The sequence below is a fragment of the Oncorhynchus nerka genome, linkage group LG2 (assembly GCF_034236695.1).
Source record: "Oncorhynchus nerka isolate Pitt River linkage group LG2, Oner_Uvic_2.0, whole genome shotgun sequence".
In the NCBI taxonomy this organism is placed as follows: Eukaryota; Metazoa; Chordata; class Actinopteri; order Salmoniformes; family Salmonidae; genus Oncorhynchus; species Oncorhynchus nerka.
Window position 1 is genome coordinate 72014061 of NC_088397.1, and position 26994 is coordinate 72041054.

The 26994-nt window shown below is 42.8% G+C and overlaps 1 protein-coding gene across 2 annotated transcripts in view; it reads right to left on the bottom strand.

The window, feature by feature from the left end:
• Positions 1 to 101: 101 nt before the first annotated feature.
• The window catches only part of LOC115141807 (paxillin), a 61515-nt gene continuing 34622 nt past the window's right edge, over positions 102 to 26994 (bottom strand). The window contains exons 1-11 of one of the 2 annotated variants that reach the window (XM_029681030.2): positions 23369 to 23464; positions 21049 to 21239; positions 20734 to 20819; positions 20503 to 20633; positions 20115 to 20316; positions 19771 to 19909; positions 9983 to 10141; positions 9450 to 9623; positions 8390 to 8471; positions 8091 to 8239; positions 102 to 7848 (exon numbers count right to left, since the gene is read on the bottom strand). In XM_029681030.2, the coding sequence (XP_029536890.1) occupies positions 7582 to 7848; positions 8091 to 8239; positions 8390 to 8471; positions 9450 to 9623; positions 9983 to 10141; positions 19771 to 19909; positions 20115 to 20316; positions 20503 to 20599 (1269 nt within the window). In that variant the 5' untranslated portion in view covers positions 20600 to 20633; positions 20734 to 20819; positions 21049 to 21239; positions 23369 to 23464 and the 3' untranslated portion in view covers positions 102 to 7581. Of the gene's footprint in view, positions 7849 to 8090; positions 8240 to 8389; positions 8472 to 9449; positions 9624 to 9982; positions 10142 to 19770; positions 19910 to 20114; positions 20317 to 20502; positions 20634 to 20733; positions 20820 to 21048; positions 21240 to 23368; positions 23465 to 26994 lie in introns of those variants that run through there. The other variant, XM_029681020.2, reaches the window with a different exon arrangement.

Consider the following 26994-nt stretch of genomic DNA (forward strand, 5'->3'; position numbering starts at 1 on the left):
TTAAACTAAAAAGGTCCATCCCATACCCATTTGCTTATAGTGTAAGCTCTGAGCATTTAATGTGTGTGTCTTGTGTAATCGAGACAAAATCAATGACAGTGTCCGAAATAAAAATGTATTTATTGGCATCCATCACATTTAATTAAAATGTATCAGCAATCAGGTACCATATAGCCATCCCAGAAAACACGACGACGGTACATGGGGAAATAAAACAGGTGAGAGGGAATGTAAAAAAAACAATTACACAGTATGGGTGGGGGGATAATTTATCTGAAGGGAACTAAGGGGATCAAATGATTAAAGTAAAAAGGCTGACTTTCCAATAAAAGGCAGAGAGTAGACTCCCCAATCAGACAGGTTGCCCCCCACATAGGTCTGGAATTTCCGAGACTTCAGAGAGCAAAGAACTTAAGCAAATAAATGTAGGCTAAAAGCACAAATAAATGTAGATAAAAGAAAACAATTATAATCACTGATAACTTACACAGGGTGAAAATAGTACTTTGAAGGGCCTAGAGAAACATCAAAGCAAACATGCATTCAAGCCTCTTTTTAAAGGGGCCCAGTTCCATTCCAACATTTGGGCTGGTGCCTAAACCTGAGGCCATAGCTACTCTCAAGAAATCTACTCTTTCCAATAATTTGAGGAACTCGTTCAATGTTGAAGTGTAACTGTCCAAGACTAGATTCAGGCACTCTGGCAGCACTTACACCGGTTATCATTGTCTGTGTCTCCAAAGCACGTCTATAAAAGGCTACCAGAGTAATATTTCACAGCACTTGATACATTATTTTGCACACTAACTTGATCATTCACTGAACAATTTAGGATTTACTGTCATAGAAAGAGAGCCTGACTTAAAGTAGAGTCAAAACGAAGTACTATTGACCCTACTTGTGTTACACCTCAGTCTATACATTTCAACATTTAGAATATTTCATTAGCAGCATTTCCTCAATAACCAGGCTACGTGAAATGTGGATTCATCATGTTCATGTCAACCCAGTTGCACTACTAGAGATACTCAAGGATACTAATGGCACAGCAAGACTTAAAAAGTGCTTAAAAACCCCATGTCTTCAGAGGGTTAAAGAAACCAAACCTTTCCAAACACATCAGAAATTGCATCCCAGCCTGAGGGCAGACCCAAAGCGTCACCCAATAGCAACATGTAGTAATTTTACAGCAACTGCAGACTATACTGTGCTGTGAGACAACCCTCATTGTTTTCCCCTCTTTTGCTGACCCCCCCCCCCCCCCAAAAACCCAGAGGTGCATCTGAAGTCTAAAATGGCTTCCCTATTTGTCTCTTCTTCATTTACACTTCATTGTAAGCTATTGGCTGAGTGACAACAATATTAAGGTTGTATTCCAGGTGTTTGTTTTCACCTGTCCAGTACTTTCACATCAGTGCATATGGAGGAAATGAGATAAGAGGAAGCCACTAATTGTTTGAGGTGCAATCCAGGACACTGGCTGGTGCAGCAATTGTTGTTCTGCTTCATCATAACGGCTTCACCAATCCGATCGCAGCAAGGACTTGGAAGTCCACCATATACAGTGAGCTCCAAAAGTATTGGGACAGTGACACATTGTTGTTTTGGCTCTGTACTCCATCTCTTTAAATTTGAATTGATACAATGACAGAGGCTAAAGTGCAGACTGTCAGCTTTCATTTGAGGGTTTCCTAGCATCCAATGATTATATCAAGCATGTGTGACTACAACTTTGTTGGATGCATTTGCTGATTCTTTTGGTTGTGTTTCAGATTATTTACCATACATTTCTTTTGGGCACAAAATGTAGTGTCATTTTAGAGTCACTTTTATTGTAAATAAGAATATAATGTTTCTAAACACTTCTACATTAATGTGGATGCTACCATGATTACATTTAATCCTGAATGAATCGCAAATGATGAGTGAGAAAGTTAGACATACAACATTACAATAACAGGGGAGGTCAGAATTTTTTTGGGGTTATGATATTCATGCCTCTAACTTCCTCACTCATTATTCACAATTCATTCAGGATTATCCATAATCATGGTAGCATCCACATGAGTTTTTTCCAATTGCTAACACACTAAAATGACATGCACAGCACAAATATTTAAACTGACACAGAGCAAAACCTCTTCTCAAGTCTTCAAAAGTCTAAACACATTTTCTGCTTTACAGACATTTTGCAATTCAAAATAGCATTTTTTAAATGCACTGCACACAGTTCTCTGCACTGCACATAGGGGTTGAGGAGTTCATGGCCAAAGACGACAACTTTCAAATGAAATCAGAGCAACCTTAGTTGATCATGTCATCAACCATGGGTTGCCAATGCGAGAGGCTGGACAGAGAGTGCAGCCCAACTTGAGCCATTTTATTGCCGCCTGTGTCATCCGGACATTTAGACTGGAGTACAGGTATGTAACATTTCTTTCACACTATGTAGTACACCCAATGTCATAGTGTATCACTTGGGTGACACCTGTTTACTTCATGAATGGCTGATGTCATACACTAACTGCACAAATGTCTTGTTGAATTTACTCTACTGTGGGGGAAATATCTTTAGGCTGCATTGTCCAAGCCCTATATTTTTGTTTTGTTTTTCTAAAGGACTGTGCAGGCTATGGAAGAGGCATGTGATGAGATTGATGTGGGTGCGATTCAGGGATGGATAAGGCACTCTAGGCGCTTCTTCCCTCGATGTCTGGCAAGGGAGGATATTGCCTGTGATGTGGATGAGGCGTTGTGGCCAGACCCAGCTGTGCGGCAAGATGCTGCCTAATTATTTTTCTTGCCTCTTTTTTTCTATATATTTTTTCTGCAATTTTCTTTTTCAGTTTACTGTTTTTTTTGTGAGCATATTTTTGTTCAGTCCAAAGTAAATATATCTGCTGTGCATATGTTGCACTGACTTGTTTGGTAAAAAATAAAATGTTTCAACAGCATGTGTGTATCTGAAGAATTTTCTACAATTTGAACTATTATAGTATTATGGCAAAAGCAAACTAAAGATGAGTGCTTTTCATTATGCCCAAGAGTGTGTAGTTGGTTAGGCAAAAATCTGGTAATATGAACGAAGTGTGTTTGATTTTGGTTGCGTGAATTGTGTTAAGTATTTTGATAAAACCAGCCTAGTTTGCAAAAATGTGTTTTAGCAATTGGGAAAAACGAATGTAGAAGTGTTTAGAAACATTCTATTCTTATTTACAATTAAAGTGACTCACATGACATACATATTATTGCGTGCTAGGAGAATGGGACCAAATCTAAAACTTGACTTCTTTAATACACAAGTCAATTTAACCCCAGTCATTGTAGCAAAGAGCTGAAATACAGAGCTAAAACAACAAATGTGTCATTGTCTCAATGCTTTGAGCTCACTGTAACGCAGTGTTAAAGAAATTGCATAAAAAAATGTGGCATTAGCACAAATATCTTCATTCTTTCAAAGGGTTCAGAAATGAAAATGAAATATATGTGTATATACCCTTAAAAATGATTTAGCATAACAATATAAGCAATATGTGTAAAGATAAAATCTCTTCTTCAATGACGCAAATATGAAACACTACTAGGTCACTTGAAAACAAATCAGTATATCAATTACCAACAAAAACAAGCGCTCAAACCTGCTCCATTGCAGTTATTTGAAATCAGGTTACAAAGATATCTAGGTGCCATTATTGACTGGTTGGGTAGGTTACTTTTTAAATGTAATCCATTAAGATACTTAAGTTACCTGTCCAAAATTCAAATCAGTAATGTACATTTTGGATTACCCAAACTCCGTAAACGTAATCTGATTAGAATTACTTTCCCCTTAAATGTCCAACGCAGCTGTTTTCAATTAAATGGTCAAAAATAAACCAACATTTCTTCTTAGCAAAGAGCAATTTGTCAAGCAAGCATTTTAGAAGGACTGTTTGGGAGGGGAAAGTGATGTTTGGAACTCTTATTGGTCTATTAACTCATTTACCATCTGTTTTTTCAAACAGCTCTTACCCTAAAAAGACACAGTTTTATTCCAACCTCAGTGTGGAAAAATATATATTAAAAAAAGAAAATCACAATTGACTGCACTGGACCTTTAAGAGGCATTAGAATAAGAGAAAAAAAGATTTACATTTACATTTAAGTCATTTAGCAGACGCTCTTATCCAAGATCAATCAAATGCATCTGGTGCGTCATCATAGTGGTCTCAGACTCAGGTGAAACTAGCTTAAATGTCTTTTTTCAATGCTGAATTGAATGTCATCAAGAAAACAAGATGTTATAAGATATTTTTTCCCTACAAACATCCTTTCTGAATATAGGGAATAGGGTGCCATTTGGTAATCAGACCAGGTACTGACTCCAGAATAATGTGTCCAGACTACCATGTGACTGAGGACATCACAGGAATCCAGGGTTGTTCGCAAAAGGTTTTGGGGATGGCATGCCTCTCCGGGCCATAAGATATTGCCCTGTTGCCTGAAACCCAACTGAGTGTGTGTGTGTATGTATATACAGTTGAAGTCGGTAGTTTACATCCACTTAGTTTGAAGTCATTAAAAATCATTTTTCAACCTCTCCACAAATATCTTGTTAACTATAGTTTTGGCAAGTCGGTTAGGACATCTACTTTGTGCATGACAAGTAATTTTTCCAACAACTGTTTTCCAACAACAGATCATTTCACTTAAAAGTCAATGTATCACAATTCCAGTGGGTCAGAAGTTTACATACACCGAGTTGACTGTGCCTTTAAACAACTTGGAAAATTCCAGAAAATTATATCATGGCCTACCTTCAAACTCAGTGCCTCTTTGCTTGACATCATGCAAAAATCAAAAGATATCAGCCAAGACCTCAGATTTTTTTGTTTGTTGTAGATGTCGACAAGTCTGGTTCATCCTTGGGAGCAATTTCCAAATGCCTGAAGGTACCACGTTCATCTGTACAAACAATAGTACACATGTATAAACACCATGGGACCACGCAACCGTCATACCACTCAGGAAGGAGACGCGTTCTGTCTCCTAGAGATGAACGTACTTTGCTGCGAAAAGTGCAAATCAATCCCAGAACAACAGCAAAGGACCCTATGAAGATGCTGGAGAAAACAGGTACAAAATGATCTATTTCCACAGTAAAACGACTCCTATTTCGTTATAACCTGAAAGGCCGCTCAGCAAGGAAGAAGCCACTGCTCCAAAACCGCCATAAAAAAGCCAGACTACAGTTTGCAACTGCATATGGGGACAAAGATCGTACTTTTTGGAGAAATGTCCTCTGGTCTGATGAAACAAAAATAGACCCGTTTGGCCATAATGACCATTGTTATGTTTGGAGGAAATAGGGGGCGGCTTGCAAGCTGAAGAACACCATCCCAACCGTGAAGCACTGGGGTGGCAGCATCATGTTGTGGGGGTGCTTTGCTGCAGGAGGGACTGGTGCACTTCACAAAATAGATGGCATCATGGAGACAGGAAAATTGTGTGGATATATTGAAGAAATCTCAAGAAATCAGTCAGGAAGTTAAAGCTTGGTCGCAAATGGATCTTCCAAATGGACAATGACCCCAAGCATACTTCCAAAGTTTTGGCAAAAAGGCTTAAGGACAACAAAGTCAAGGTATTGGAGTGGTCATCACAAAGCCCTAACCTCAATCCCAAAAAAACATTTGTGGTCAGAATTGAAAAAGTGTGAGCGAGCAAAGGAGGCCTACAAGCCTGACTCAGATACACCAGCTCTGTCAGGAGGAATGGCCAAAATTTACCCAACTTATTGTGGGAAGCTTGAGGAAGGCTACCCGAAACTTTTGACCCAAGTTAAACAATTTAAAGGCAATGCTGCCAAGTACACTCAATTAGAATGTAAACTTCTGACCCACTGAGAATGTGATGAAATAAATAAAAGCTGAAATAAATTATTCTCTCTGATATCATTCTGACATTTCACATTCTTAAAAATAAAGTGGTGATCCTAATTGACCTAAGACAAGGAATATTTACTCGGATTAAATGTCAGGACTTGTGTATGTAAACTTCAACTAATATATACACACACACACACACACACACACCCATAGAGCTGTCTCTTTGCATATCAGTGTGAGCTAATGAGTGACAACACTACACCATGTCACTAAACCAAATTTTGCTAGAATGTTGTGATTGTATTAGCAATTGGCAGCAAATACATTAAAATGACCAAGCCTATCTGTATTACTTTGTATTTAAGTAACTGAGGGAAAACACACATTGTCAGTAGCTAAATTTACAGCAAAACATTGCACCAAGAAATGTACTCCCCCTTCACTCGGAATGAATTAATTTTAAAACTTGGCTAAATGTGTGTAAAAAAAAAAGGTAAAATGCACACAATTAACATGTTCTGTTTCAAATAAACATGCTCCAGTATTTTCCTCATAGAAATAAAATCTAGCCTGGTTACCCCAGACTGAAGAACACTGTGCTCAGTTTGGTTGCCAAGCTATGAGATGCCTCCCTACCTAAAGCTAATGGAAAGTGAGGGATGAGCATAGTTCCTCCAAAATAAAAAGAGGTACGGTACCCAAAATGACCAAGACCCCCACCCTCTGTCCACCTAAAGGGTAAGACAATATTCAAATGTACGTCCTTTTGAAATCAGATTCACATGAATGAGAATTGATATGAGAATCAGTGAAGCAAAGACTGAAGTACTGAAATTAGAAAGTGAGAGTCCATAGCACAAAAAGAGCAGTAGTCTTGAGTGTGGGTGCGCCTCTTAAAACAATGAGTCTTATTTTGTACAAACACACTTCAGGTAAACAAAAAATGTAATCTGTTGCTGATCATTCCTCGTAAGTATATGAAAGTTTCCATAGGAAAAGTGTACAAAAATAGGACACTGATATCTTGGCCATACCAGGCTGTAAAATGTCCCCATGAGGGTTGCAGAGAGGGATCTATGATTGAGTTGAGAATGAGCACCAAGTGTTTAAACTGGTCTTAGAGCAGTGAAGAGAAAGGAAGGAGGGAGAGACCAGAAAGCTTTTCCTCTTCTCGAGTTAAAAATCTGTCTTGTGTGTGTTTTAGATCAAGAGACAGTTTATAGGCATGTATTTGCAATTGCACAGACAGTGTTTTGCAACTACAAAAATATATTTTGGAATGATCACTCCAACTCCTCCAAATAGGCACCTGTAGGGAGAGCTGTGGTGTTTAATGGCCAGGCTTATCTCAGCTACATGCACAGTAAGGAACAACTCTGCTTCCTCATAGCCACTGACGGCCTTCTAATCCCAGTCTACACCTTTTGAAAAACACTCACACGGTGGCCCGATTCTCTTCTTTTTCTCTGGAGCGTGCACCTGCGCACTCCTTCCCACACATTTAAAAAGCATTGGATTGGTATAGGACTGGGCTGGAGTTTCCACCATATTTCTCACCTGTCAGTTCCTTTTAAATTCATGAAGAGAAGTGAGCAAGTGCACACTTAGGGCAGAACAGCAGAGATTTGGAACACAGAACGCGCACACAGCTGCACACACGCACAAGCGCGTACACACACACACACACATAAACAGGCTGGGGGAGGCTAGCTTCCTAGCTGAAGAGCTTGATGAAGCAGCCCTGGCAGTAGGGCTTGTCATTCTGCTCTTTGAAGGTGCCCTTGTTGAGCTGCTTGAGGCAGAAGGCACAGACAAAGTGCTCAGGGTGGAACTTCTTGGCCATTGCTGTGATGCAGCGGCCTGTGATGGGCTTTTGGCACCCCGAGCAGAGGGACCCGCGGCGCTCATGGTAGTGGCCCTCGCAGTAGGGCTGGCCGTCGTGCTCAAAGAAGCTCCCATTTACAAAGGGGGTGAAGCACTCCTGTAATGCACAGAGGTGGGAAGAAAAGAGAAGGAGGTAATCAAGGCTTTCTATACTGTTTGGAAATACCTAAAGAACTGTATAATAGGTAGAATCTGCCCACACCCAAAACCGATTGGTGAAGGTGCTGGAGGAAAACAATTCATCTGTTTCAAGAACTATATGAAGGCTACTGTATGTCTCACCACATGTAAATGAGGGATAATAAGCTTAGAATAGCACCACAGCCCACACCCACTTACCCTGCAGACAAAACACTCGGGGTGCCAGAGAGAGTTGAGGGCTGATATGTAGTTCTCCAGGATGGCGCGGGTACAGCCTCCACACTTGGGCGCAAACATGTCAAAGTAGTCCTTCCGACAATATGCCTTCCCATCCTTCTCATGGAAGCCTGTAGGGGGGAGCAGAGAAAGACACTGCCTTAAGACGACAGAGGGAGAGGAGAGGGCAGAGAGAAAGGAAAAAAAGAGGGGAAGAGAAGCGAGACAGAGAGAGAAGAATAGAGAAGGGAGAAAGAGAGAGATAAAGGGGGGTAGCTTACCCTCTGGGCCAAAGAAAGCTCCACACTGAGCACAGAAAAAGTGTTCCGGATGCCAGTTCCTGTCCAGTGCAGTCACCACTTTCTGTAGGGGACAAATGCAGTTAGCATATTGAATTTAAAGTACCATATTTTTAAGTATTTTGTCCATTTTATCTATAGCCAGCAGATGGCAACACTGCTGAGGACAGAGTAGCATAGAGCCGTGTGTTCTAGTGAGGACAGAGTAGCATGTCAGAAGAGAGAGGGAGACCGTAATAAAAAGAAAGGGGAGTGATATGAATAAACCACACAGGACCAATGAGGAAGCTTGTCGCCACTGTGAATCATCTGGCCTATCCTGAGGCGAAAGTTCAGCCGCTCTCCTCTTCCCTGTTTCTGCTGTGGTGCCTCACCCCAGGCAGTGTGTGTGTGTGTGAGCATGCTTGCTTGCATGTGTATTCATGTGTGCAGTGCGTCAGCGCAAGGATATGAGTGAGTGTTGATGTGTGGAGTGAGACAGGACACACTAATGAAAAACAGAGATGGTGTGTGGAAAAGATGGCTCAAAGATGGTCTGTGGGATTCAGAGTGGCATCGTGTGTGTGTAATACTAACGTCCAGTATCGGTCCGTTGCAGTAGTAACAGCAGCAGTGGGGTGTTTGCGTGCATTCGTTTGTGTGTAATACTAACGTCCAGTATCGGTCCGTTGCAGTAGTAACGGCAGCAGTGGGGTGTTTGCGTGCATTCGTTTCTGTGTGTAATACTAACGTCCAGGATAGGTCTGTTGCAGTAGTAACAGCAGCAGTGGGGTGTTTGCGTGCATTCGTTTCTGTGTGTAATACTAACGTCCAGTATCGGTCCGTTGCAGTAGTAACAGCAGCAGTGGGGTGTTTGCGTGCATTCGTTTCTGTGTGTAATACTAACGTCCAGGATAGGTCCGTTGCAGTAGTAACCGCAGCAGTGGAGTGTTTGCGTGCATTTGCTTCTGTGTGTAATACTAACGTCCAGGATAGGTCCGTTGCAGTAGTAACAGCAGCAGTGGGGTGTTTGCGTGCATTCGCTTCTGTGTGTAATACTAACGTCCAGGATAGGTCCGTTACAGTAGTGGCAGCGTGGGGAGAACAGGTTGTGGTAGTCCTTCTCACAGTAAGGTGCTCCGTCCCGCTCAAAGAAGTTCCTGGAGCCGATCTCCTCCTGACAGTGGGTACACACAAAGTGCTCTGGGTGCCATGTGCGCCCCATGGCAGTCACCACCTGGGCACAGGGAGGAGAGGGCAAGACAGACACTTACAATCTAATCTAGCAGCCCCAACCTGAATTGAATTACTGGACTTAGTGAATCTGCGCTTGTATTAATAAACTGTCTAGTAGGAGTGTTGATCTAGGATCAGGTCCCCCCCATCCATGTAATATTAATCATTATGTTCTAAAAGGGAAACACTGATCCTAGATCAGCACTCTTACTTTGAGAGTTTTTATGAGTATGGGCCCAGGGTTGAATCCTAACCCGAGATGTGTGTATGACCTGACCTCAGTTTCCCATGCCAATGTCCCATTGACATCAATGCATGATTGATTTACATCGATTGATTTACATTGATTTACATCGTTACCTGTCCAACAATGGGCTTGTTGCAGGCCCCACACACTCCCTTGGCCACAGTCTGGACGCCCAGTTTATGGAGGTCTGACTGGAGGCTGCCCAGCATGTTGTCCAGCTTGTTAGACTGTTTGGGGGGAGCAGTGGGTGAGCTCTTCCCCTGGGCCAGGATCTGTGGACGGGTCACACACAGACAATAACCACATACAGAAACACACAGACAATAACCGCACACACAAACAGTAAGACACATGAACACAACACAGTTGCCCAAATGGAGCTCCCTTCCCAATTCATGTTCTGTTCAATTTATCACAGAAAACCTAATTAATACGTAGAAGAGTCTCTCTTCACCAAACTATCCTGATTACATCTGCCCCTATGAAGTCATTTCCCCTCTGTGTAAAATTACGTTTTTTTTAAATTGAATGCGTCTCCATAGACACAGCAGTAATTCCTGGGGTTTACGTGACATCCAACAGAAATCAGTCTTGTTAATGACTGAAATGGAAAATGCCACTGGCATTGCATTCCAGACTAGAATGAACATGTAAGATTCATCACATAATGCCTTCATAACATAGAGCACTGCAGTCCAAACCTGACACTTCAATCTGACTACTGTGTTCAAGAGTAACTATGCTTATCGGCTTACCTATAGAGCCCATTGATAGTGTGAGACTGAATGTATGCTGTTGATGGGCAGAAGCAAGGCGGGAGGGAACTACACTTCTCCAAAGGTGTGGTCATTGGAAATTTCTGACCCAGTCTCATTCCACAGAGGGAAAGAAATAGGCAGACTTCAATCTAACGAAAGGCAACCTTCAGTAAACAACAGACCTTTGTAAAATCAAATTCAAGGGGAACAGGAATGGAACGAATTGGGACTGACTGGAAAATATATCAAGAGACGTAGTGGTATATCATAGTGGTATATCAGTATCTTAACAGAAGACTACGCAGTCACCTAATTCACCAGCCAAGTTATTTCAACTTGTTCATATCTGTTAGGGCTTGAATAAAAAGGCTTGTTAAGTTAAAGTCAAAAGTCAGGTTTGCAATGCCTATGGTGGAACACCATTGAGGGAAGTCCTCTGGGAGGTGGGAACTATGCTGTCATGCACCAGATTAGGGTTCGGTTCCCTGGGTGCGGAGGGGTGACTTTTCTCTGACGGACAGGCAAGTCAGGAGGAATGATGATCTGGGTGTGGACAGAGAGCAGGAGGAGAGACACATCAAAGATGAGTGAAATTAAACCACAGGAAATAGAAAGCCTCAGGTGCTGCAAAGGAAACATTAATTATCAACAGGTTGTTACAGAAGAATACGGTTGAGAAACTGTTCGCTAGTCATAGTCCATACAGTGGGGCGAAAAAGTATTTAGTCAGCCACCAATTGTGCAAGTTCTCCCACTTAAAAATATGAGGCCTGTAATTTTCATCATAGGTACACTTCAACTATGACAGACAAAATTAGAAGAAGAAAAATCCAGAAAATCACATTGTAGGATTTTTTATGAATTTATTTGCAAATTATGGTGGAAAATAAGTATTTGGTCACCTACAAACAAGCAAGATTTCTAGCTCTCACAGGTTCCTCTGTCCTCCACTCGTTACCTGTATTAATGGCACCTGTTTGAACTTGTTATCAGTATAAAAGACACCTGTCCACAACCTCAAAACAGTCACACTCCAAACTCCACTATGGCCAAGACCAAAGAGCTGTCAAAGGACACAAGGAACAAAAATTGTAGACCTGCACCAGGCTGGGAAGACTGAATCTACAATAGGTAAGCAGCTTGGTTTGAAACAATCAACTGTGGGAGCAATTATTAGGAAATGTAAGACATACAAGACCACTGATAATCTCCCTCGTTCTGGGGCTCCACACAAGATCTCACCCCGTGGGGTCAAAATGATCACAAGAACGGTGAGCAAAAATCCCAGAACCACACGGGGGGACCTAGTGAATGACCTGCAGAGAGCTGGGACCAAAGTAACAAAGCCTACCATCAGTAACACACTACGCCGCCAGGGACTCAAATCCTGCAGTGCAAGACGTGTCCCCCTACTTAAGCCAGTACATGTCCAGGCCCGTCTGAAGTTTGCTAGAGAGCATTTGGATGATCCAGAAGAAGATTGTGAGAATGTCATATGGTTAGATGAAACCAAAATATAACTTTTTGGTAGAAACTCAACTCGTCGTGTTTGGAGGACAAAGAATGCTGAGTTGAATCCAAAGAGCACCATACCTACTGTGAAGGGGTTGGAAACATCATGCTTTGGGGCTGTTTTTCTGCAAAGGGACCAGGACGACTGATCCGTGTAAAGGAAAGAATGAATGGGGCCATGTATCGTGAGATTTTGAGTGAAAACATCCTTCCATCAGCAAGGGCATTGAAGATGAAACGTGGCTGGGTCTTTCAGCATGACAATGATCCCAAACACACCGCCCGAGCAACAAAGGAGTGGCTTCGTAAGAAGCATTTCAAGGTCCTGGAGTGGCCTAGCCAGTCTCCAGATCTCAACCCCATAGAAAATCTTTGGAGGGAGTTGAAGGTCCGTGTTGCCCAGCAACAGCCCCAAAACATCACTGCTCTAGAGGAGATCTGCATGGAGGAATGGGCCAAAATACCAGCAACAGTGTGTGAAAACCTTGTGAAGACTTACAGAAAACCTTTGACCTCTGTCATTGCCAACAAAGGGTATATAAAAGTATTGAGAAACTTTTGTTATTGACCAAATACTTATTTTCCACCATAATTTAATTTAATTTGCAAATAGATTCATTAAAAAATCCTACCATGTGATTTTCTGGATTTTTTTCTCCTAATTTTGTCTGTCATAGTTGAAGTGTACTATGACAGGCCACTCTGGCAAATGGCCATTCTCCTAAATGCAAAAACTGACACAATGTGCAAAACAAACTAGAAAATCTAATGCAATACACAGGCGGACAAAAAATGCAAGCAGCAAAACCGATGGTCTTTGACTCAGCAGTAATGTCACTGTAGAGAAGCAGCAAGTCCTGCTAATGTCCATAAAATTAGCTCCTGAAACATGGTTCCAAAAGGCCCATATAAACCTGCTCTACGCCACCTGCATGTTTTCAGTTTGTCCCACCTCCATCCAAACATGTGCACAGATAATGTGTTTGTGTGTGTACAAGGGAAACAAGAGGATCAAGTACCTAACCCTGGGTGACACCAGTAGTGAGACCACAGGGTGCAGATACAGACCTTCCCCACATCACCTGAAAGAAGTGGTACTAGGTCCGCTCTTATTCTCCATTTACACCAAATCTGTTGTTTGTGTACATGTGATTCATTACCCCAAATAAGACTGAGTTCTGGATTGAATTCTCGCACGACTCAAATCAAGGAAAGAGGCAAGTCTTCAGAAAATCACTTGAGGTCCTCTAACATGACATGCTCTGCTAAATGGCATATATTATTTACTAGGACAGATACACTACATGACCAAAAATATGTGGACACCTGCTTGACGAACATCTAATTTCAAAATAATGGGCATAAATATGGAGTAGGTCCCTCATTTGCTGCTATAACAGCCTCCACTCTTCTGGGAAGGCTTTCCACTAGATGTTGGAACATTGCGGCAGGGACGTGCTTCCATTCAGCAACAAGAGCATTAGTGAGGTCGGGCACTGATGTGGGCGATTAAACCATTTCTGTATGGACTGCGCACAGGGAAATTGTCATGCTGAAACAGGAAAGGGCCTTCCCCAAACTGTTGCCACAAAGTTGGAAGCACAGAATTGTCTAGAATATCATCGTATGCTGTAGCGTTAAGATTTCCCTGCCTCCCGGGTGGCGCAGTGGTTAAGGGCCATCAGATTCTGGGTTCGCGCCCAGGCTCTGTCGTAACCGGCCGCGACCGGGATGTCCGTGGGGCGACGCACAATTGACCTAGCGTCATCCGGGTTAGGGAAGGCTTGGCCGGTAGGTAGGGATGTCCTTGTCTCATCGCGCGGTAGTGAGTGTTGCAACCAAGGACAGATGATTTTTACGCGTTACACGCTTCAGTGGTTCCATTCTGTGAGCTTGTGTGGCATACCACTTCGCGGCTGAGCCATTGTTGCTCCTAGATGTTTCCACTTCACAATAACAGCACTTACAGTTGACCGGGGCAGCTCTAGCTGGGCAGAAATCTTACGAACTGATGACAATGCCATGTTGAAAGTCACTGAGCTCTTCAGTAAGGCCATTCTACTGCCAATGTTTGTCTATGGAGATTGCATGGCTGGCTGCCAGCAATGGTTGTGGCTGAAATAGCCAAATCCACTAATTGAAGGAGAGTCCACATACGTTTCTATATATAGTGCATAATCCAGAATATTTACACAGGAGGTGGCAAGCTACACACAGCTGTGCGGTGAAGGTTTGCGTCAACCTTTATTGTTAAAGTGACAAGCTCAAGCTAATCCCCACAAAGCTATGCACACAGTAATAAATGCAAGTTGAGACATGCAATATAGCCGTAAACAACGCAGAGCGGAGATTTCAACATGGACCATGGTAGGAAGTGAACCCTCTTAACTTTTGCGCTGACTTCTATCCTTGAGCAGTTCACAAGTCAACATTCTCTGCTTTACTTGCATCACTTCAGGTAAAGCAAGACACACACACACACACACACACACACACACACACACAGTTACAGAGCTAGATGGAACTTGAATGATTGTGGAACAAGCCTGATCATGGCTTTCACCATTCTATTTCACTTCACTTATCAGTCTGGCTAAATCCAATGGATGGGCGTTTTGAATAAGCCAGAAAATGGACGGACCAATCAGCATCCTCTCAGAAACAGTGGGTGGATTTAGGACAAAAGCCCACGCGGTCAAATACTGTGCTTTGAATAAGGCCGTCCTCTGATTGATTGGTAATCCAAATAGCAGACTTTTTTCTCATTTTGAATAATGCCCCTCATTACAGACTCAAAACAGTTTCAATTATGAGAAATCCCATACTGATAGGTGAATTGAAAAATAATGGCCAACGTAGCGATCAGCCCGATTCCACCAAGTTAGAACGAGCAATCATCTGATAAAAAAAACCTTGAAGAGCGTCGTACTTGACCCGACACGGACAGCCTCTCCACGGCCGAAGGCTGGTTCAGGGGGAGGTCCAGCGTGGCATCGGCGGTTCCTGGGAACGTTGACGGGGTCAAACCAATGTCTATCCAGCTGGCCTCGGCAAGGGGAGTCATCATCCCCTCCCGCCCGTCCAGAGGCATGTGTCCAGGGTAAATCCGTTCCTCCCAAGTTCTTTCCTTGTTCCTGCCATGGCATAAAACTCCTCTTTGTCCTGATGGGTCTCCTTGGCATGCTCCACTTCTCCCTCTGGCAGAGTCAACTCATAGGACAGCAATCTGTCGAGGGTGTCCTCCAGCAAGGGCTCCCGACATGGCCACATTATCCCCAAGTCAGTACATGCAGTAGGGTGCTCTGGTGGCTGAGCAGTAGGTGTGTCTGACTGGTTCTCCTTCGGTGGGGAAGAAGGCGCAATGGGGGCTAAGGGAGGAAGGGTGTTTGTTTTCGGACCGTAGCGTCTTGGCAACAGCTTCAGGACCGGGCGTCTTGGCAACAGCTAAGGTAAGAGCGCTCTCAAGCGGCTAGATATTCTTTACCATTCTGCCATCGGATTTGCCAACAATGCTCCTTATAGGACACATCACTGTACTCTATACTCCTCTGTATACCAGTCGCAAGACCCACTGGTTGGTGCTTATTTATAAAACCCTCTTAGGCCTCACTCCCCCCTATCAGAGATATCTACTGTAGCACTCATCCTCCACACACAACACCCATTCTGCCAATCACATTCTGTTAAAAGGTCCCCAAAGCGCACACATCCCTGGGTCACTCCTTTCAGCCCGCTGCAGCTAGTGACTGGAACGAGTTTCAACAAATACTCAAACTGGACAGTTATCTAAATCTCTTCATTCAAAGACTCAATCATGGACACTCTTACTGACAGTTGTGGCTGTTTTGCGTAATGTAATGTTGTCTACCTTTTTGCCCGTTGTGCTGTTGTCTGTGCACAATGTTTGTACCATGTTTTGTGCTGCTACCATGTTGTGTTGCCATGCTATGTTGTCGTCTTAGGTCTCTATTTAGTGTTGTGTGTTTTGCCCTATATTTATATTTTATTTATTTGTTTTATTTTTAATCCCAGTCCCCGTACCCACAGGAGGCCTTTTGGTAGGCTGTCATTGTAAATAAGAATTTGTCTAGTTAAATAAAGGTTCAATAAAATAAATAACAGTTATAGGACTAGGCATCTTGGCAACAGTAACGGGACTAGGGGCATTGGAAAAAATGACTGATTACGCGTCTTGCTGGTTTTTGCATCCACTGCACGACTGGGGGACTTTTCAACTGGAGCAAAAGGAGGATTGGGGTTATTTGACTAAGTATGGCTTGTGGTGGCAGAGACCACAGTGAAGGACTATGTGGGAGGTCAGTGTAGTTCTCACGCTGGGATCAGTTTCTCCTACCAGCTGTGTGTGGATCTGGGTGTACTGGAGACTCTGGGACAAGGCCAACAACGGAGGCTGAAGCAGCTCAGCGGGGAAAGGCAGAGCAGGCATCTATGTGGAGTTCTAAAAGAACAGGGTTACAGGAGGGGACGTGTCACTGAGGGGCTCCAGCTGCAGATCCACAGGCTCAGTTGGGTATCTGGTTAAAACTACTGGGGCAGCAGACTCTCTATGGAGGGGGGTTCTGATCCTTGACTGAGCAGGAGAGGTTCCATATCGACAGACAATTGAGAACAAGACTGGAAATATTAGACAGTAATAATAGGAGACGGAGGGGGAAAAAATTGAAAATGGTTTGAAAAGAGGTAGACATGGAAAGACATGCATCATGTCAAGTCAATCATGAACATTTCTTTAAAGACTTGTGAAAAATGGCATAATATATCAGTGATGAATATAACAATAATTCACATTCCTCACAGTAGCTATGTTTCCATCCAATCGGGGACATGTATTCATGCAAATATTCTAAAAATCTGCATATTTTCCCACCAGTCGTGTTTCCACCAAACTGACTTGTTGCGGATAAAAAGCAGTGTGATGACGTAGTGCAAAAACATTTTAGTGCTTAAGATTTCATGTAACGAATAAAAATCTAAAGTTCAAATGCATTTCCATCACATTTTCAACTATGATAGGTTAGGTCACAAAAAGTGTTGCGTTAAATAGCACATGTGCCCACTCTGGTCAGTGTGGGTATGCTAGCCTACATGAGAATATTAAACAGTGACATTTTTTTTTGTCAAACGGCAGTAAAGGGTCAATCATGTCACCAAAAGAAGACCCTCAATATGTACTATAAAGGAGCATCAAGCTCATTTGTGCACTTTTCACCACCCTGTGAAGTTCATAACTCATCAGTAGCAATAAACTGCATGATTTCCTGAGTCATAGTGGGAGGACTACATGAATATCGTCAAGTGACTCCAAATGTACAGTGCATTCAGAAAGTATTCAGGCCTGGACTTTTTCCACATTTTGTTACGTTACAACCTTATTATAAAATGTATTAAATAAAATGTTTTCCCTCAGTCTACACACAATACCCCATAATGACAAAGTGAAAACAGGTTTAGACATTTTTGCAAATGTATTAAAAATAAAACACAGAAATACCTTATTTACATAAGTATTCAGACCCTTTGCTATGAGACTCGAAATTAAGCTCAGGTGCACCCCGTTTCCATTGATCGTCCTTGTGATGGTTCTACGACTTGATTGGAGTCCACCTGTGGTAAACTAAATTGATTGGACATGATTTGGAAAGGCACACAGTTTCCAGTGCATGTCAGAGCAAAAACCAAGCCATGAGGTCAAAGGAATTAGAGCCGTAGAGCACAGAGACAGGATTGTGTCGAAGCACAGATCTGGGGAAGGGTACCGAAAAATATCTGCAGCATTGAAGGTCACTAAAAACACAGTGGCCTCCATCATTCTTAACTGGAAGTAGTTTGGAACCACCAAGACTCTTCCTAGAGCTGGCCACACGGCCAAACTGAGCAATCGGAAGAGAAAGGCCTTGGTCAGGGAGGTCACCAAGAACCCAATGGTCAGTGCTCCAGAGATCCTCTGTGTAGATGGGAGAACCTTCCAGAAGGACAACCATCTCTGAAGCGCTCCACCATTCAGGCCTTTATGGTAGAGTGACCAGACGGAAGCCACTCCTCAGTAAAAGGCACATGACAGCCCCTTGGAGTTTGCCAAACGACACCTAAAGGACTCTAACCATGAGAAACAAGATTCTCTGGTCTGATGAAAGCAAGATTGAACCCTTTGGCCTGAATGCCAAGCGTCACATCTGGAGGAAACCTGGCACCATCCCTATAGTGAAGCATGGTGGTGGCAGCGTCATCCTGTGGGGATGTTTTTCCAGCAGCAAGGACTGGGACACTAGTCAGGATAGATGGAAAGATGAACGGAGAAAAGTACAGAGAGATCCTTGATGAAGTCCTGAGTACTCTGGAGCAGGTTCTCAGACCGGGGTGAAGGTTCACCTCCCAACAGGACAACGACCAAGACAACGCAGAAGTGGCTTCAGGACAAGTCTCTGAATGTCCTTGAGTGGCCCCGCCAGAGCCCGGACTTGAACCCAATCGAACATCTCTGGAGAGACCTGAAAATAGCTGTGCAACGATGCTCCCCATCCAACCTGAAAGAGCTTGAGAGGATCTGCAGAGAAGAATGGGAGAAACTCCCTAAGTACAGTTGTGCCAACTCAAGTCTTAGGTATGTAGCATTATACCAAAAACTTGAGGCTATAATCCCTGCCAAAGGTGCTTCAACAAAGTACCTAGTAAAGAGTCTGAATAGTTATATAAAATGTTATAGTTTTAAATGCATTAGCAAAATAAACTTTTTTTTTTTTTTGCTTTGTCATTATGGGGTACTATGTGTAGATTAAGTAGTTTTTTTCCCCTCAATCTATTATTGAATAAGGCTGTAATGTAACAAAATGTAGAAAAGTCAAGGCGTCTGAATACTTTACTTTGATATTTATAGAATGGCATCATATATGCGCATAAAAGTTGTTTCCACCACCATTTCTCACATAATACATTTTACAGAGACAAAAAGATTCTACTTTGTCAAGCGTATTTTGTTTTGTCAACATTTGGAAAGTTTAGACAAATTAGCAGTTTCCATCAGGCCTGTCATTAAAAATATATATACTTTACTCGCATAAAAGGTTATGAAACCTGGTTACAGTAAATAACTTGTTGTATTGTGGGATCGATAAGGCAAATGATAGTAAATGCCCGACTTAATGTACATTACATTCTAGACCACATGATTCTACCTGTGTGAAGAAGCCACACATCAATGACAAAAATAAATCTTCAACCTACCTTTTTAAAGCAACACCTTCACCTCAGAGTTAACTTTCCACCACCTGGTCTCTAATCGATATATTTATTTGAATTCACTTGTCACCCCAATTTACTTCACCCAATCTGTACCTGCATAGTGTCCATTATCCTACCCCAATTTACTTCACCCAATCTGTACCTGCATAGTGTCCATCCCCCTACCCACCCCCCTAATCCATCCACCCTAGATATTTTGAGTGTATGTAATTGATATGTAAGCTGTTTGCAAATGTATGTAGTCTCCTTGAGCTGTTGTCATCCATTGATGTTCTGTATTATGTCATGTTTTATGTCAACCCCAGGAAGAGTAGCACTCACCGGTCTCCTTCTCATCCACCCACCCTCAAAAATCTTTCTGTAAAACTTACGTTGCTCTGGACTTTGAAGTCGGACAGCGAGGCCATGAGCTCGTCAAGCTCCCGCGTGGCAGAGGAGGCTGAGATTCTGGCCTGCAGCTGGGAGGGCGTCTCCTCCTCCCCCAACTTCTCTACCACCAATGGGGTGGGGCTAGAGATCAAACAAACAAACATTAGGTCATAATGATGAGCGTTAAATGACCAAAGTCAAACATGAAAAACACACAGGATATAGCACAATCTGTGAGTAAGATCAAACAGTCTTCAGGAACTTGAGGTGCAGTGCCATTGCTTTGCAGTTAATTATCCCCCAATTTATAGTAATAGCAACATTTTGGACCAGCCCTAATCCTTACATGGGAGAGGGCACAGAACTTTCTTGCTCGTTAACGAGGCTCTTGGCGCTGAGGCGCACGTCTTCGATGACTGGTGGCCTGGTGGCCCCGCTGCGTTTTGGCTTCTCCATGGTGGGGCGAGGCAACTTGCCTGCCCCAGAAACCCCGTTCGCTTGCACATAATGGGTGGTGCTGCTGGAAGGCAGGGGCGGAGCTGACTCTTCTGCAACACAGGAGGAGAAAAATATATATTGGCAAGTTTCAACAACTGCAATGGTCAAGAGACCGTAACTGTTAAATGCTTTTATGTACCAAATAGGGTTTTCTACGTGTGGGTCCTGGTCAAAAGCAGTGCACTATATAGGGAATAGCGTGTCATTTGGGATGCACACATAATGGTGTAGCGTACCCTCAGTGGGGAAGGAGGGTGTGTTGTGCTGTACAGCATTGAGCTCCAGAAGCAGCCGGTCCAGCTCCGACAGGTTGCAGCCCAGGGAGGAGCTCATGGCAGCCTCCGTACTCTTCTGCTTGTTGGGGAAGCTGCAGGACCCAACAGACAGACAAACATCAGTAACAGACATCTGATGTTCATTTTGTCATGTGTCGCTACATGAAGTGTATTGTTTATTAAGACCATTACCTGTAGACGTGGTCCTCTTCGCTTTGGGGTAAGGGGGGGCTACTGCTATCCCTGGACCACAAGCTTTTCTGTGCAGGGCTGTAGGACTAAGAAAGGACAGGTACATATTTAGAAGTGTAGTAGTGTTCTAGGTAAAATGGTAAATGGGTGAGGGTGTCATGTGGGCACAGGCTTTTGCTCAGTCTTCAAGACTTTATTAGTTGAATCAGATCGGTTACCAACTTGAGCAAAAGCCTGAACCCACACCAGCCTTGTGTGTGTGTGTGTGTGTGTGTGTATGGGAACACAAATATGTGTATGTGTGTGTGTACGTACCGGTGTGGAAAAGGGGGTTGAATCTAGGGGGTCAAGCAAGGTTCCATTCAGGGCCTCAGCAGAGGGAGGTGGTGGTACAGGGGGAGGGGCCTGTCCTCCCGTAGGTAAAGAGTAGGGTGTCTCGTCTGGCAGAAACACTGGCCGCTTGGAGATGTGGGAGGTCGTCGACTCCAAGTCCGCCAGCAATGCATCTAGGAACATAAGAGTAAGACCCTTTTAATATTATGGTGTGATCTCCTATGTCAAACCCTGCATGTGCAGCTAAAAGAAGAAGTTATTCTTAACACACGGTTTCTGAGAACCTGTCTCAGCGGCATGCAAATCTGTCCTTGTTTCAGAGAAAAACAGAAGCCGTCTCTGTGCCTCGCTATCACCCTCCGTCCCTTTCCTCACCAACGCGGGTGTGCAGGTTTTGGCAGAGAGCTAGACACAGACAGGGGCCTCAATATTCAGCTATACAGTGAGCATAAGTACAATGGCACGTAAGCAAATTAATAACATATTCAGTCTTTAGAAGACCCCCAAAATCAACTTTATCCCTACACTTATTTGATTGCATCTCTCAAGGAGAAGTTAAAAAAAAAAAAAATTAAGTTGGTAATTCCTAGACCTCTACTCAATCAATAACGGACAAGCCAGCCACTAGTCTACTGTAGTTTCAAATTAATTTGTTGTGCAGGTTTATTTTATATTGTCATGGTATGACCTGTGATCCGATCTAGAAGAAAAAGAAACGCACACCTATTAAGACGAGGTGCTGGCTAGCGGAGTAGAAGACTTGAAAATAAAAGAGAGCCGCACACTCTAGGAGCTCAGATGCAAAAATGTAATTACCAACGTTTTGACAGCCAAGCTGTCTTCATCAGGGTATAATCACAAACACTGCGGGATGACTCGTTTATATAGTGTCAAAAGACACAGGTGTCTGTAATCATTGATGAGTAGGAGGATATATGATGACTGGATCAGAGGCTGCCTGGATCTTTAATTTAAAGACCCTTGCGCCCTTCGGTCTCAACGTAGACTTTGATCTGAAGCCATTCTTGTGATTATTGTGACTTTGCCATTGTAATTGTTTGTAAACTTGTGTAGTCAAATTAATCTATGATCGTATGCTGTCCATTTGTTGTTGGTATGCTGTTCTTTGTATGACATTTTAATATTTGATTATTAACCAATGATATTGGTTAATTGGTTAATAATCAAATATTAAAATGTCATACAAAGAACAGCATACCAACAACAAATGGACAGCATACGATCATAGATTAATTTGACTACACAAGTTTACAAACAATTACAATGGCAAAGTCACAATAATCACAAGAATGGCTTCAGATCAAAGTCTACGTTGAGACCGAAGGGCGCAAGGGTCTTTAAATTAAAGATCCAGGCAGCCTCTGATCCAGTCATCATATATCCTCCTACTCATCAATAAGTACACTTGACAGCTTGATGTTCCGGCACTTTCCCAAACGTGTCCAAACACAGACAGATGTGAGCAACATTTAGATATCTTAGGAGGAGCAGCAGGGTTGTAACCCACTTCACTGAATCATCTGCACTGTTACCACACCTTTGGTTACTCATTTACCCTGCTGCTCACAAGGTTTCACTGTTAAAGGATGTGAAGTAGACAGCAGCGAGACATATGCTTTCGTAACATTTTACAGTCAAAAGTATACTTCATAAACTATTTATATACACTATTAGTAAACGGTTTCTACATTTTCCTAATTAGAAATCCTTAAAATCCCTTTAAGTAGGTCGTCTACCACAGCTTTCTCTGGTCAGGTTGTAATCGCTCACTGCCAACCAATTGTTGCTTTCCATCTTGATAGACGTGGTCAATCTAGATCATGTTCATCACATAAGAAACACCCAACCACAATTTCACACTATAAAATGCAGTCATTCTATCTGGGTAAACAAAATGGCTAGCCAGTTAGCCACCCAGTTGGTGGGCAAGAAGAGAATGAGCAAGGTGACATCATCCACCATAATTCTGTATGAACCACCATAACACACCCATGTTCCTTATACCGAGATTACTTCTCTTAAGCAGTTGCCTCTGATTTCACAAGTGTGTGAAACTGACCATCTTCTGCACTACGAATACGTTCCCTACTCTACTCTCCACAGGACTTTACTTCAGTCATCAACAATAAACAGAACAAGTGCAACCCATAAATTTACTGAACGACATATGTATGCACTTACACTTCAAGAAGTCAACAATACAAGGTCACACTAAACATAACTGATGACAAAAGGTGAGAAATAAAAGGAAACCACAAGAGAAACATGAGTGGAAACATACCCGAGGCGATGAAGACGACTAGCACATACACACCCAGGGAGGACGAAGAGAGGAATGCAAAGGAAGACGGAGGAAGAGAGCAACCCAAACCCACTGGCTGACAGGCAGGAACTGCCACCCTTAACACCAGAGACTGGTAATGAGAGAGGAGGGAGGAAAGGGCAGGAGAGGAGGCGTCACTTTTGGTGGCAGCGGGAGGATTAGGTTTATCCCTAGTTATGCCAATTTGAAGTTTCAGCCTTCTTGGCTCTCTGAAGGCTGAGGTAAGAGTCTGTTCACACTCACACGACTGCTGCAAAGAACGGTTTACAAACTAGGCAATTAGAGCCAACTCGACAGAGCATTACAAGAAAAACATGAAAATGTTGTGGCAGTGATGGAAGGAAAGTTGTGAAAGAGGGAGGGAGAGAATGGGTAGAAAAGAATGATATGGTCTCTGAGTACAATGCCTACAGAGAGAGTGGTGTGAGTGGTAATTAAATTAACCCTTCCTTCACACGGGCTGCTGTTCTGTCGGTCTCAAGGATCATTCCAAGTGTGCTTGAGTTCAGTGACCAGGTCATTTAACATAACACACTCCCTCGGTATGGTGTGGCTGAGATGGAGAGTATCCCATGGCCCAAGGAATCATGGATGCTAAAGACAGACAACGGTGACAGCTGGGCTGGGCACTGGATCCAATTTGGCTAGAGTTGGCGTTAGCATCATTAGCATGCTGGATGATGACAGGGTTACCGAAGCAGAGGGGTTTGCTGACCGACTTCGAGATACTGTAAACATCTCAGTGGATTTGATTCTGGATACAGCAGAGCCGGGTGTTTATTCTCCTACAGCCAGATACTCCCTTTAAGGGGAAATATATAGCCTAACAACCAACCAACTGCCCAAAGGGTGAGGGAAAGTAAAAAATATCTGATTCCAAAATGTTAGCCTTCATTCTGGGCAACAGAAATGCTCAAAGATCCATTTACGCTTGATTTCTAGCAGAAGGGGTTTCAACAAGGTAATGTACAAGTACACCTACAAGCAAAGATGTAGAATATAGAGTCTTTAGACCAAGACCAGCCTCCAGTAATTATTTCTGGTAGTTCTAAGGGCTCAGAACATGAAGGAAACAGATTGCAATAGGTTGTGCACAAAGGAGGCTGGGGTCTTGTTGTAGACCTAAGCATTAGTGTGGAGGCCTACAAAAGTGTGTCAGTCCTCTGTGCCAAAGGGCTGATGGGAACATATTACATTTGAATCATTTAGCAGATGCTCTTTTCCAGAACAACTTACTGTAGTGAGTGCATACATTAATACTTGTTCAATACTAGTCCCCCATGGGAATCCAATCAGTTGCAAGCACCATGCTCTACCAACAGAGCCGCACAGGAACATGCCATGACACATCAGCTCATAGCCAGCCATTCACATGTTCTGTTCTAATAACCAAACTCAAATTTAATTCAGAATGAAGCAACATATTGGGAATGCATTCTAAGGGGTGTGCTAGTGTGCATATTGGAACTTGGCCAAGGACTGTGCACTCTTGCCTGTTACTAGGCCATCCAGAGGTCGGAGGGAACTGCAGTAGAAGTTAAAAGTACCCTGAATGAGGGAGAGGCTGTGTCCGAATACCCATACTACATACTTAAACTGTACACTAAGCACTCTTCTTTGCATACTATTTAGCACGTACCATTTAGTAAAAATGATGCAGTACGCCATGGCCGCAACACAGTAGCGGATTCGGACTGGCTCAGTAGGTAGGACTGGGCCGAGTGTTGGTGGATTTTTCCCAATTCAACAGACATGCATTGCATTAACCAGCATGATAATAGCTCATTTCCAATTCAACACATTTCTCTGAATAGAATAGGAATGGAGTTCTAGGCATACTCAGACTGTTGAGGCAGACTATCACAGATACCTTACCTTAGCCCATCTATCCTACTTAGACAGAAACTGATCACATTGTTCCAGTTCAACATACACTACCGTTCAAAAGTTTGGGGTCACTTAGAAATGTCCTTGTTTTTGAAAGAAAGGCTAATTTTTTGTCCATTAAAATAACATCAGATTGATCAGATATACAGTGTAGACTTTGTTCATGTTGTAAATCCCTATTGTAGCTGGAAATGGCAGATTGATGGAATATCTACAGTTGAAGTCAGAAGTTTACATACACTTAGGTTGTCATTAAAACATTTGTCAACCACTCCACACATTTCTTGTTAACAAACTACAGTTTTGGCAAGTCGGTTAGGACATCTACTTTGTGCATGACACAAGTAATTTTTCCAACAATTGTTAGCAGAGATCATTTCACTGAATCACAATTCAAGTGGGTCAGAAGTTTACATACACTAAGTTGACTGTGCCTTTAAACAGCTTGGAAAATTCCAGAAGATGATGTCATGGCTTTAGAAGTTTCTGATAGGCTAATTGACATCATTTTAGTCAATTGGAGGTGTACCTGTGGATGTATGTCAGGGCCGAACTTCAAACTCAGTGCCTCTTTGCTTGACATCATGGGAAAATCAAACGAAATCAGCAAAGACCTCAGAAAACAAATTGTAGACCTCCATTCATCCTTGAGAGCAATTTCCAAATGCCTGAAGGTACCACGTTCATCTGTACAAATAATAGTCCGCAAGTATAAACACCATGGGACCACGCAGCCGTAATACCGCTCAGGAAGGGGGCGCGTTCTTTCTCCTAGAGATGAATGTACGTGGGTGCGAAAAGTGCAAATCAATCCCAGAACAACAGCAAAGGACTTTGCGAAGATGCTGGAGGAAACCGGTACAAAAGAATCTATATCCACAGTAAAACAAGTCCTATATCGACAACCTGAAAGGTCGCTCAGCAAGGAAGAAGCCACTGCTCCAAAACAGCCATAAAAAAGCCAGACTATGGTTGTAACTGCACATGGGGACAAAGATCATACTTTTTGGAGAAATGTCCTCTGGTCTGATAAAACAAAAATAGAACTGTTGGCCATAATGACCATCGTTATGTTTGGAGGAAAAAGGGGGAGGCTTGCAAACCAAAGAACACCACCCTAACCGTGAAGCATGGAAATGTTAGCATCATGTTGTGGGGGTGCTTTGCTGCAGGAGGGACTGGTGCACTTCACAAAATAGATAGCATCATGAGGATTTGAAAATTATGTGGATATATTGAAGCAACATCTCAAGACATCAGTCAGGAAGTTAAAGATTGGTCGCAAATGAGTCTTCCAAATGGACAATGACCTCAAGCATACTTCCAAAGTTGTGGCAAAATGCCTTAAGGACTACAAAGTCGAGGTATTGGAGTGGCCATCAAAGCCCTGACCTCAATCCCATAGAACATTTGTGGGCAGAACTGAAAAAGTGGGTGCGAGCAAGGAGGCCTACAACCTGACTCAGTTACAGCTCTGTCAGGAGGAATGGGCCAAAATTCAGCCAACTTATTGTGGAAAGCTTGTGGAAGGCTACCTGAAACATTTGACCCAAGTTAAATAATTGAAAGGCAATGCTACCAAGTACTAATTGAGTGTATGTATACTTCTGACCCACTGGGAATGTGATGAAAGAAAGAAATCAATAATTCTCTCAACTATTACTCTGACATTTCACATTCTTAAAATAAAGTGGTGA